Source organism: Siphateles boraxobius, unplaced genomic scaffold (genome assembly GCF_051911475.1).
Source record: "Siphateles boraxobius isolate OS27281-9 unplaced genomic scaffold, OSU_SipBor_1 55, whole genome shotgun sequence".
NCBI lineage: Eukaryota > Metazoa > Chordata > Actinopteri > Cypriniformes > Leuciscidae > Siphateles > Siphateles boraxobius.
Window position 1 is genome coordinate 2,737,895 of NW_027509181.1, and position 12,467 is coordinate 2,750,361.

General features: G+C 37.7%; 1 protein-coding gene and 1 long non-coding RNA gene across 6 annotated transcripts in view; one reads left to right on the top strand and one right to left on the bottom strand.

Annotated features, from left to right (window-relative positions):
• The window catches only part of LOC143714639 (uncharacterized), a 120,530-nt gene extending 117,719 nt beyond the window's left edge, over positions 1–2,811 (top strand). Inside the window, exon 6 of the long non-coding RNA XR_013195579.1 lies at positions 2,802–2,811. This is a non-coding gene — a long non-coding RNA (uncharacterized LOC143714639). The remainder of the gene's footprint in view (positions 1–2,801) is intronic.
• Positions 1–12,467, bottom strand: part of aclyb (ATP citrate lyase b) — a 67,447-nt gene that overhangs the window by 1,107 nt on the left and 53,873 nt on the right. For all 5 annotated transcript variants that reach the window (XM_077205878.1, XM_077205876.1, XM_077205880.1 and 2 more), the window contains 11 exons: positions 12,085–12,281; positions 11,136–11,217; positions 10,008–10,118; positions 9,565–9,692; positions 6,069–6,162; positions 5,314–5,468; positions 5,037–5,187; positions 4,589–4,732; positions 1,884–1,997; positions 1,702–1,784; positions 517–593 (listed from right to left, as the gene is read on the bottom strand). In XM_077205878.1, coding sequence (XP_077061993.1) covers positions 517–593; positions 1,702–1,784; positions 1,884–1,997; positions 4,589–4,732; positions 5,037–5,187; positions 5,314–5,468; positions 6,069–6,162; positions 9,565–9,692; positions 10,008–10,118; positions 11,136–11,217; positions 12,085–12,281 — 1,336 coding nt within the window. The remainder of the gene's footprint in view (positions 1–516; positions 594–1,701; positions 1,785–1,883; positions 1,998–4,588; positions 4,733–5,036; positions 5,188–5,313; positions 5,469–6,068; positions 6,163–9,564; positions 9,693–10,007; positions 10,119–11,135; positions 11,218–12,084; positions 12,282–12,467) is intronic.

The following is a 12,467-nucleotide window of genomic DNA, read 5'->3' on the forward strand; positions in this document are numbered from 1 at the left end:
TAAGTAATAAGTAAGTAGACAAAACCACAATACATCAAGTAACATTTGCAAAAGCCTTAAACAAACTTATAGTTCAGTTAACTTTAGTATTTAGTGGGATTTTACATATAATCAACTGTGTTAGCTACATTCAACTGTATTGTATGTCTTTCGATTATGTTTTTTAGATTATTCTTGCATTATTAAGACCTGTACAACAGTTAATTATAAAAAGTATTGAACATAAATATTATGAGATAACTACTTAACTACAATTTACAGCTTAAGCCACATGAGCCACATTCCATGTGATGTTGCAGTGGTCAGGTGGTAGAAGTCAGAGCTCAGAAAATCCAATGTTAACAAATTGTAATTAATTGTTCTACGAGGACATGAATGCTTTTTACAAGTTAGAATCTCATAATTACGGTAATTCCAACATGGTGTAAAAGCACCTTATTTTCCCAGCAGATCTTAAATTTTAGAATAGTTGGGAAAGTAAGTGTCTGGACAGTGAAGGGTGATTCAATGGTTTACCGATGAAACCGATGCTGCGTCCCAGAACGAAGATTCCATTGAGAGTACCGATCTCAACAAACTCATCTGCCTCATCCCTGCAACACATAATCAGCTCTCATAAACATACTCCATTTAGATACATGATCTGTACAATGAAATTCAATAAATGTTAGTTAAATACAACCCCATTTCCAGAAAAGTTGGGACATTTTATAAAATGCAATAAAATCAAGAATCTGTAAAAATGATCTTTAACCTTTATTTAACTGATAAAAGTACAAAGAAAAGATTTTCAATGTTTTCAGTGACCAACTTAAATAGAAACAAATTTAGATATTTATGGCTGTAACACACTCCGCAAAAGTTGGGACAGAGGCATGTGTCACATCACCTTTCCTTTTAATTACTCTTTTTAAATGTTTGGGAATTGAGGATACTAATTGTTGCCGTTTTACAAGTGGAATTTTTGCCCAATCTCGTCTGATTTAATTCAGCTGCTCTACAGTCTGAGGTCATCGTTGTCGGACTCTCCTTTTCATGATGGGCCATACATTTTCAATAAGAGACAGATCTGGACTGCAGGAAGGCAGTCAGGCACATCCATTCTATGGTGTAGAGTGTCTAAGAAACCACTCAGTTTTAGCATGTGCACAATGAGGCCTGGCATTGTCTTGCTTCCCAGGAAAGATGTCATCTTGATGGCATTATAAGTCTCTGTACAAAATATAGTCCCAATATACGCCTCCATGTCAATGTTACCTTCACACACATGTAAATCACCATGCCGTTTGCACTGATGCATCCCCATACCATGACAGATGTTTGCTTTTGCACCTGTTGCTGATGAAAGTCTGGATGATCTTTGGGACTAAGAACTCAATGTCGTTTTTCTCTAAAACAAGCTGAAATGTGGACTCATCTGACCACAGCACACTTCTCCGCTGTCTTTTGGATCATCTGAGATGAGCTCAGGCCCAGAGAACTCAGCAGCATCTCTTCATGGAATTGATGTATAGCTTTCTCCTTGCGTAACAGAGATTCAAGTTGCATTTCTTAAATCTAAGCAACTGCCTAATGGAAATCCCAATGTTAAAACTCCCTGATATTTCTGTGGTTTCCATGACTGTGAGAATCCTGGCACTGGTAAGATTTAGGGAATCGAGTTCAATCCATAACAGCTTTAAATACAATACTCTGACTTACCGTGTGAATCCACCACATGTTCTTAGTAGGTCGACAAAAGCCACACCAATAAAACCATCAACGTTTAGAATAAGGTTGGGTTTCTGCAGAGAGCGAAAGAGATTTTTATATCAGCATCATGAGGAGAAATGATCACACAACAAAATATATATGCATTTAAATGGCATCAGTAATAACGTCACCTTTGAGGTGGTGATCTTCTCTACATCGAGGGCATAGTCTAGTAACTGTGTTGACGGGAAATGCTGCTTCACAAAGTCCTTCAGGATCTGCACCCTCATATCAGGGTTATTGATCTGTCACAAAAAAATATTACATATTAACAGCTGCATGTATGGAAATGAGAATAAGAGCTGTGAGTAATAAAAAAATGTAACAAAAAACGCTTGATTTATTTCGATAACTTTTGCTGTCTTTACGTACTTTTTGAAGCTTGAAAATGTTGATTGCGTAGACTTTCAATGGATAGACAAAAATTATGAGAGAATATTACAAACATCTTTGGTGTTCAAAAGAAGAATGGAGGTCCTATTGTTTTGGATTGGAACAACATAAGGGTGAATAAATGACGAAAGTATTTTCAGTTTTGGGTGAACAGACCCTTTACGTTTTTGAGAGTCACATTTAAATCTTGATCCAACCTTGCCTTTCCATCATCAGTCAAACTTTCTGATATTTGAACAGGCTTTCTGAGTTTGACAGTAATGAGAATATGAAAGGGTCCTTTCTATGACTATTTCCTGTTTTGTTTAGTTTTTATTTGTTTGCTGTATATGAATTTGATTTGGCAGACAAAGGTTTTTCAAATCATTGAAGAAGTTTTTGTTTTCTAAGAAATACCAACAGAATATTATGCCAAATTGTTAGATTTTTTTTCAACAACTTCATTCCTTTAATGACATTTTCCACTTCATTAGGATATAAGGACAGCTGTATTGCCTTGACTTTGTTTAAAATTCAAGCTGGCCTAATTTGACCCTCTTAGCCTTCAGATGACATTACGGTAATATACACCCATTGGCTCTTACTTCTTCTGTTTTGATTTTTTGAAGGAAGTCACTATCTTCACAAATTTACTCTATAAATGGAATGGAAAACAGTGTTCCTCACTCCCACCGGGCATTCTGAATACCTGGTGATGGAAATCACCATCACCAAAGTGATCACCATCACTTTTCGGGTTGACCAACTGTCTTCTGACTTGAAATTTTATCTGTTGCTCACACAAAGCTATTTTTGACTTGGGCTGTAGGAACTACTTTTATAAAAAAAAATTGTGGAATTTTACCTTTCAACACTAAGGGCTAGGGCTTGCACCAATGGAAACCCTCTTTTGTCTGTAGAAAAGTAGTCAGGATTACTGGAAACTAAGGTTTGTGCTAGCCAATTTACTGGTATCATTTAACGCCTCAAAAACATTTTGTGCTTGACAAGGCTGGGAAAGTTGCTGTAAGAGGAGGCACCGTAGACACCAGAGAGCATTTGGTAGAAGGAAGAGAATTTGTTTCAATGTATTTGAAATGCAAGAGGAAGGTGTTTTCTGAACATATAATTTCCCAAGCCAAGTTTTTATTTATTACACCTGTATTATTAGTAATTGCCCGCACCTGATTATCATTGGCTTTGCTTGTTTGTGACCCTACACTAATTTGTTCCACTCTTGGTATATTGTGTTAGTAATTATGGAAATGAGCTGCTGTGTGTGTGTGATTTAAATTGCACATTGTCAGTTGTAGTGGAAATAAGAAGAATAAATACTTTTAAAATACAATTCGGATCAGAATGTCTCTTACGCGGTGATGCTGTTTGTTTAATTATTGTTTTTGCCACAACACAGTAGATCAGCCTCAGAACTCCCATCTGCTTTTATGGGATTGCGGTCGCATACTAATTTGTCCTGTTTAGTAAATCAGGCCCTAAAAATCAAGAGTTTCAATGCATCCCTAGAAAACATCTCAGATTACAACTGTAACCATGGTTCTCTGAGAAGGAGAACGAGACACTTTGTCTTGGATTGGCGCAAAGGGGAATGGCACCAGTGTGACCGGTGTCTGAAGCATGTGTAAACACACAAAAATAAACCATTGGTAGACGGCAGTCCATGAAATCACCCGCGGAGATGTGTAGGCAGGCTGAAAAGCATGGCTTCTCCTTCTCAGGGAACCATGTTTACAGTCATAACCTGAGACTTTCCCTTTCGAAGTAGAACTCAACACTGTGTCTAGGATTGAGGCTATGGTGAACAAATACCCACTCCACAATGCTGCGGGAATGCCTGCCTCACTAGGTGAGAATATGCACAAGCATAGTTGTGACTGAACAGATTACTTTAGCTGGAGTCAGAGCTTCAAGTTAGGGCGCATCCATGACAGAGTTGTATTGGAAAAATAAGGCCATCTAAAGGTGTCTAATGACCCACTCCTCTTAGGGAATGAATGCCCCTACTTAAAGACCCGATCGTGGTAGTTAGGAAGGGGAAGCAAACTAAATAGAGGGGATGACAGATAACAAGGAGCGACACCCTGTAGGCGTACTTCCTCTACTTATTAGCATTGTCAAACCAGGGCCATTACAAAGGGAGTGCTATTCCTACTTTAAGACCCAACCAAAGGGGCACAGAAGGCTAGATCTGCATCAGGAGACAGTACAACCTTTACCTATGGTTTATTGGCGTGCGTTTACACATGCTTCAGACACTGGTCATGCTGATGGTGTTCCCCATAGTGTCAATCCAAGTTGCAGTGTTGAGTTCCACTTCGAAAGGGAACTGAAACATTACATTGAATAATAAATTAAGACTCAAATTTTGGTATAAGATTTTTGATATCCCTTTATATAAGTAATCTGGTCTCATGCAGCGTTTCTTTCTGTATTTGTGTGTATTTACTGATTTGACTCGATGTCCGATGCCCATAATAAGCATGCCATCTTTCTTCATTTTGTTGACAAACTCCATGGGCAGCAGGCCGCTGTCAAACGCTTTACTGAACTGTTTAGCTGCTGCGTCCAGAGCGCCACCGAATCTATCTCCCTGCAGAACAGGAACAAAGAATTCCGTTTCAGATTAAAAACATTCCTTTTTTAATTATTATATTTCTTAAATGTTTCTTATCATATCAATGTTAAATATAATATATAATCATTATTAAACAAATAATTCAATGTTTTCTTAATGTTTATTAATAACAAATATCAGCAAAATCAAATATGGCCATGCTCTGTTTGCTCATATTTCATATTTGATATGAGGTTTACTGAACTCTTGTTCTTGCCAGACTGTAGCAGAACTGGTTTAGTTAGTAAAGCTGTAGTTTGTGTACAGTGACTGATCTTACTATCGTCAGAAGTCCAGAAGTCAGACTGGACACCAGGTCTTTACCGGCACGAGCACACACAATGGTGTTATGAGCACCAGATACAGCCGGCCCATGATCCGCAGTCACCATCAAACACATCTCAATGAACTGACATGCGTAACGTGGTAATCTGTCAAAAACACACACGCACTCATGTTTCTAGGCCAGAGCTTTATGCAAGTAGACAAATAACTGGTCAACACATTTCAATATGAATATAAATATGTAAATAATGAAGGAATTCTACGTAACAAACCTCCTCTGGAACCACAGCAGGCCCAGCACTCCTCCTAGACCTATTTCCTCTTTGAACACCTCTGTGATGGGCATACCGGCATATATGAGCTCCTGGCCCCTTTCATCACAGATACTAGTCATGAACGACGCAGGTTTTCGAATCAACCCCAGCTCCTACACGCACGCGCGCACGCGCACACACACACACCCGAGCAGATACAGCATGATAATTTACTAAATATGTATTAAACATTTAAATATCCTCAAATTTACTATGCATTTTAGCAGCCAGTAATTTTCATGGCCTTAATTTTATAACGATTCAAGAGACATGCAAAGTTTCCATCCAAACTCTCCACATTTGTTAAAAATGCATTTCTAAAAATTCGACCAAACTTGTGTGCACTATCTTGAGGAAGTCCACCCTTATTTTGTCACAGAGCAACTATATGACCAGAAAATTGATGCTGAAAATTTAGCTTTGCCATCACAAAAATAAATTACGTTTTAAAATATATTCAAATAGAAAACATTCTTTTAATTTGTAATATAATATAATATTATATAAAATATAATGCAGTCTTGGTGAGCATAACAGACTTTTAAAAAATATATATCTAAAAAAAAAAGTATGGTTTCCAAACTTTTGACAGGTACTTTACATAATACTACAAACAAAAGCAAATCTGTTCTTACAACCAGTGACAATTCATGACTTATTACAGTCAAAGAAAATCTTAATGTACACAAATAAGGCAATAATGCAGGTCTTACTCTTGCCCAGGAGTAATCCATCGGGACGGTAGGAGGAGGAACTTCCTGTGCAGGAACAATGATTCCATCTGCGACAAGGTCATCATACACAAACCTTCCCAACAAAACAGAGACAAATAACAAATTATTTAAAGCATTAAAAGGTTAATGACAATATTAATTATGATTGCTGGACTATATTTAAAAAAAAATTACATTTATCTTACAATAAATCACATTTTGATTACTAGGGGTGGGAAATATAAACAAAAAATGTTTACTACGATAATCTAATAATATTTTGTTCAATAACGATATATAAAAAAACTACTGAAAAAATGGTCCTTTTGACAACTTCCAACATAACATACAGGTCCTTCTCAAAAAATTAGCATATTGTGATAAAGTTCATTATTTTCCATAATGTAATGATAAAAATTAAACCTTTCATATATTTTAGATTCATTGCACACCAACTGAAACATTTCAGGTCTTTTATTGTTTTAATACTGATGATTTTGGCATACAGCTCATGAAAACCCAAAATTCTTATCTAAAAAAATTAGCATTTCATGAAAAGGGTCTCTAAACGAGCTATTAACCTAATCATCTGAATCAACTAATTAACTCTAAACACCTGCAAACGATTCCTGAGGCTTTTAAAAACTCCCAGCCTGTTTCATTACTCAAAGCCGCAATCATGGGTAAGACTGCCAACCTGACTGCTGTCCAGAAGGCCATCATTGACACCCTCAAGCAAGAGGGTAAGACACAGAAAGAAATTTCTGAACAAATAGGCTGTTCCCAGAGTGCTGTATCAAGGCACCTCAGTGGGAAGTCTGTGGGAAGGAAAAAGTGTGGCAAAAAAAAGCTGCACAACGAGAAGAGGTGACCGGACCCTGAGGAAGATTGTGGAGAAGGACCGATTCCAGACCTTGGGGGACCTGCGGAAGCAGTGGACTGAGTCTGGAGTAGAAACATCCAGAGCCACCGTGCACAGGCGTGTGCAGGAAATGGGCTACAGGTGCCGCATTCCCCAGGTCAAGCCACTTTTGAACCAGAAACAGTGGAAGAAGCGCCTGACCTGGGCTACAGAGAAGCAGCACTGGACTGTTGCTCAGTGGTCCAAAGTACTTTTTTCGGATGAAAGCAAATTTTGCATGTCATTTGGAAATCAAGGTGCCAGAGTCTGGAGGAAGACTGGGGAGAAGGAAATGCCAAAATGCCAAAAGTCCAGTGTCAAGTACCCACAGTCAGTGATGGTCTGGGGTGCCATGTCAGCTGCTGGTGTTGGTCCACTGTGTTTTATCAAGGGCAGGGTCAATGCAGCTAGCTATCAGGAGATTTTGGAGCACTTCATGCTTCCATCTGCTGAAAAGCTTTATGGAGATGAAGATTTCATTTTTCAGCACGACCTGGCACCTGCTCACAGTGCCAAAACCACTTGTAAATGGTTTACTGACCATGGTATTACTGTGCTCAATTGGCCTGCCAACTCTCCTGACTTGAACCCCATAGAGAATCTGTGGGATATTGTGAAGAGAAAGTTGAGAGACGCAAGACCCAACACTCTGGATGAGCTTAAGGCCGCTATCGAAGCATCCTGGGCCTCCATAACACCTCAGCAGTGCCACAGGCTGATTGCCTCCATGCCACGCCGCATTGAAGCAGTCATTTCTGCAAAAGGATTCCCGACCAAGTATTGAGTGCATAACTGAACATAATTATTTGAAGGTTGACTTTTTTTTGTATTAAAAACACTTCTTTGAAATATGCTAATTTTTTGAGATAGGAATTTTGGGTTTTCATGAGCTGTATGCCAAAATCATCAGTATTAAAACAATAAAAGACCTGAAATATTTCAGTTGGTGTGCAATGAATCTAAAATATATGAAAGTTTAATTTTTATCATTACATTATGGAAAATAATGAACTTTATCACAATATGCTAATTTTTTTAGAAGGTCCTGTAGACCTATTACAAATTTGGTATATTGATTTTGAATTGAATATTTACTGAAAAACACTGTTTTAAATTATTATTTTTTTGCCATTGTTGAAGCTTTTCTCTTTTTAGCAGATGTTGGCTCAGTAACCATTCATAAGGATTCATCAGACTGATTCAAACCAGTAATGTAAATAAATATTATTCATTAAAAGAACCAGCTCAAATTAGTAATTTGTTCAAAAAAAAAGTTTTTGTTTGAGCGTGAGTGAGAAAACAACTCAATTCAATTCAGACTGCAAACTTGTATTACCAAGACATCTATTAATGAGTTCTTATGCTGGGGCACGGGGGGATATAACCTAGATGGAAACAATGCGAAAAAATAGTACTGTCTAGTATTCTACTTAGTAATTAATTGATTACTAAGCAAATCATCACATGCACTTACAATGCCTTTACTGTACGTTCACACCGCTGCCGGCGAGAGCGGCAAAATTCGCTCTCGCCGCCCTGCCAGCGACGCCGTGGAAAGATTCGTGGACGCTCTGATGCTCTGACGTAGATCGAACGCGTGGTCTTTTTTACAACTGTATTTAAAGGGGCCACAAAGCAAACAAGCATGTCGATTGTTATTTTTGCAGAAAATTGATCGATGGAAAAAACGTAACAATTATAGTGACATGTTTGCTAATGAAATAAACAAATTAAAAGCCATTTGTGTGGTGTGGCTTTTGTGTTCATGGTTAAGTGCTATTATAATTTGCATTCCCGCTGAAAAACAAGCGTTCTAGCTCGAAAATATTGCCTATAAATACTAGTGTTGCGCGCCTTACCAAATTCAAATGATCAACCTCCTCAATTTTGCTTGGGAACTAATGTGGTCGGAACCAAAGTTTACAGGACTGCGTTCTCTGGACTCCTCTCAAACGGAGAACTTCTATATTCCGATTGGTTGCAGCCGAACCGCGTCATTGCTTATTACCATAAAGTTGACCTGACTTCAACTCTCCTCGCCGCTCTCACCGTCCAAGACGCTGCACCGCTCTCGCCGGAGCTCGCCGCCGGCTCTCATTGACAATGAATGACTTCCGGCCACTTTGACGCTCTCGCCGGCGGCGGTGTGAACGCACAGTTAGTGTTACAGATGCATTTTAAAGTCAGTGATATCATTGATATTTTTGTGTCAAATGACATTTGACGTCAAGAATACAGCTGTGACAACATACTGAATTTGTTTCTTTTCAGAATGTAAAATTATTGATAATATGTCTGGTGCTCCCCCTTCCCAATTTGTTTGTTTGAATTGATGTTATTTTGTTATATCCAAAGACAATAAAAAGTTGATAACAAAAAAAAAGAATACAGCTGTGAAATCCCTATATTGCCAAAGCCATTCTACACAAAGTATATAATAAAGGGCCTGAATACTGAAATTACATAAGAATACATAAGGTAAATTATAGATTACATAAAAAATGACTTTGTTTTACTGTAAACATTTACTGACGTTTTAAACTCATAACTGTAACTTATTACAGGGTCTGAATGCTTCCTCCTCCTGTTACTCACTTGATGACATCACCCAATTCATCAAAGCTGTTGGGCACAAATGCACCTGCTTCCCGAAGTGCTTGATTTTTGGCCACAGCGGACTCTGATTCTTGATTTGCACATGCTCCCGCATGGCCAAACTGCACCTAAAACATTTAATTTAACACAATACAGTGTTAACAGTTAATTCGGTTAACTTGCGCTAGGTATTGACACATTAAATGTCTCAACAAATTCAATGGCCTTGCAGTTGCACCAATGCAGCACTTTATGTTGCCATTTTTGGCATGTCCATGAAGCACACAAGACCAAATGGTATCTTATGTCCTTTACTTAAACAGAAGGGTGCTCTCAAACGCCTCCTTTGCATTACAAGAGTGGAGAACCACATGGGCTGAGGGTGCCAATTGGGCCAGGGCTAATATGCAAAAAGTGTCTCTAAAGCCATGTAAAAGATGTACCTCAGATGAGAACATGGTGGCACACGTTCCAATACACCAGCACACGACTGGCTTAGTGATTCTGCGGTCTGCAATGCCCTGGCAGATGTTATACTCCTCTGTGCCTCCAATCTATAAGACATCACACACAATATCATTCGAATTAAAGTGCCTTATTACTCAACTCTTATATTACTGTCATAAGTTACAGAATAGTTATGATAAAAAAGATTTAGACTAAGAACAGAGCACCAGTGGATTCTACATGAACATGTTAACAAATCTGTCCCTTTTTACAGACATTAAAATAATCTCAATGAGAAATAAAAGGATTGGGGTTGAATTATTTTAAATTATATTATATTGAAAAGATGCAAAAGGTCAGTGCACCTTGTTGGATTTTGACGTGTCTATGATAATCATTTATTGACTTGAGTTTTTTTGTCATTTTTGTTTTTTTGTCATTTTTTTGTCATTTTTGTCACAAGAATTGCCTTCAAGGACACAAAACTTAGCATTGGCGTCGCTATTGAAGATATTTAGAAAAATCGGCAACATGTTGAGAATGATTAAGAAATGAGATGAACAAAAAATTCACATTCAATTGCTCAGGCACGTCATTAAAAATAAACAACAGCCATGCGTTTTTAACAGTTTGATCTTTTGGAAGGGTATGCATAGTTTTTGGAAGTCTACATCCAGGGACAGAGCAACATTGAATGGTCTTACTCGACAGCTGTATAATTCTTGTGATTGATTGATAACATGAGTTGTTAAGAGCTCCTTGATTTACATACGCATGTTAAGGCACATGTAGTTGATTGATATTGTGACGTCACAAATGGGGCGTTTTGAAATCCTGGCATTTCAGGAGCGTGGAAAACAAAAACTCATATTTTAAACTGTGGAATTAGCTTAGAGGTATGAAACTTGCTGTATGTTTTTAATGTAGAGAACCCTCTTATATGCGTACATATCAAGGACATTTTTCCATTTCATAATCCTTTGATAAATTATAACATGTTGAGATGAGTTGAGAAGTTATTTGTCAGAGAGTGTAATAATACAGACTCTTATATAACTCCAATGACAAAGTATGAACATTCTGTGACTGTGTTTCTATATGTAAAATCTTTCCCATGATCTCACCTCTCCCAGAACGATAATCATCTTGACGCCTGGAGTGTCCTGATATCTGAGCACATGGTCCATGAATGTAGAGCCTGGGAATCTGAGTATAAGAGGGACACTGTTGTCATCTTAGTTGCTGATCCGTTTATTAGCTCAATCAAGTAATAATTAGTACTTTCTGAATCCTGCTTTAATTGAGCTTATCCCTATCTACTGTATGTCCATCAAACAAAACTACGTGAATCAGCTTGTTTGCTGATGCACCTGATGATTTTGGAATAAATTACTTTTTTACAGTTTATCATAGCGCAAAAATCAGAAAACAGAAGCTTTTGTATCAGGACGTTATGCTGAAACACTAAATATAATAGTAGAAGAAAACAGTAAAAGTACAGAGGTAAATTCACCCAAGTGTCAAGAACAGTCATAAATATTGACATTAACACACAGGAAAAGTGTATAACGGACGCACTATTGATGCAAAAATGAGTGAATTTTTTTTTTTTTGTGAGTGTATTTTTCTTAAAATAATGTATTTCGGTTGCATGTCATGTTATTTATAACTGAGCACAGGGATATTGAAATCAGAGATTCACACAGGATTCCATTCAGCATACTTTTGTTTTTCAAATAAAAACAAATAATCCATGTACAAGTAAAATAAATAAAAATACAGAAACTCTAAAATGAAGGTTTAAAATAAAGAGTGTCAGTTTCATAATGAATGACAAGTCTGATCCTCGCTATTTCAATATTACAGCTGGATTTCATAACACCTTTTAACCATAGTTAAAGGAATTTGTTAGACAGAGTTTTGTATGTGTCCGACAGTTCAGTAAACCCGAAGGACAAAATGGCGGATAGCAACTATGCTTCTCAAGCAGCGATCTGATTGGATATTTGGGCTGTCAGTCGTTTATTTTTCATAGGGTCGATTCACAAGGACAGGACATGCTCTGTTTGTCACCTGTCTCCTCCAATAGCAACTCCCTCATAAACTCCGTCTGTAGTGTGTGAGATGATATTGTTGAGTTCATTGGACATCCCTCCTGAGCGGGACACATACGCCACGCTGCCTGGCCTGTACAGCTTTGATGCCAGGATATTGTCAAGCATTCCGCCTGTGTTCCCGATCTTAAAGCAGCCTGGCTTTATACCGCCAACCTAAAACACACACATTGAGAGAATCTCATGAAAAAACAAATATTTTGCAGAAGGAAAATGAATGAACATTTTAGGACCATGAAAGACATTACTACACTCCCATGGATGTTTGTATGGACTTACAAGAGTTTGTAAGTTTGAGTTTGTTTGTTATTCTCATTATTATCAGTGGTGATCTGCCTGGCA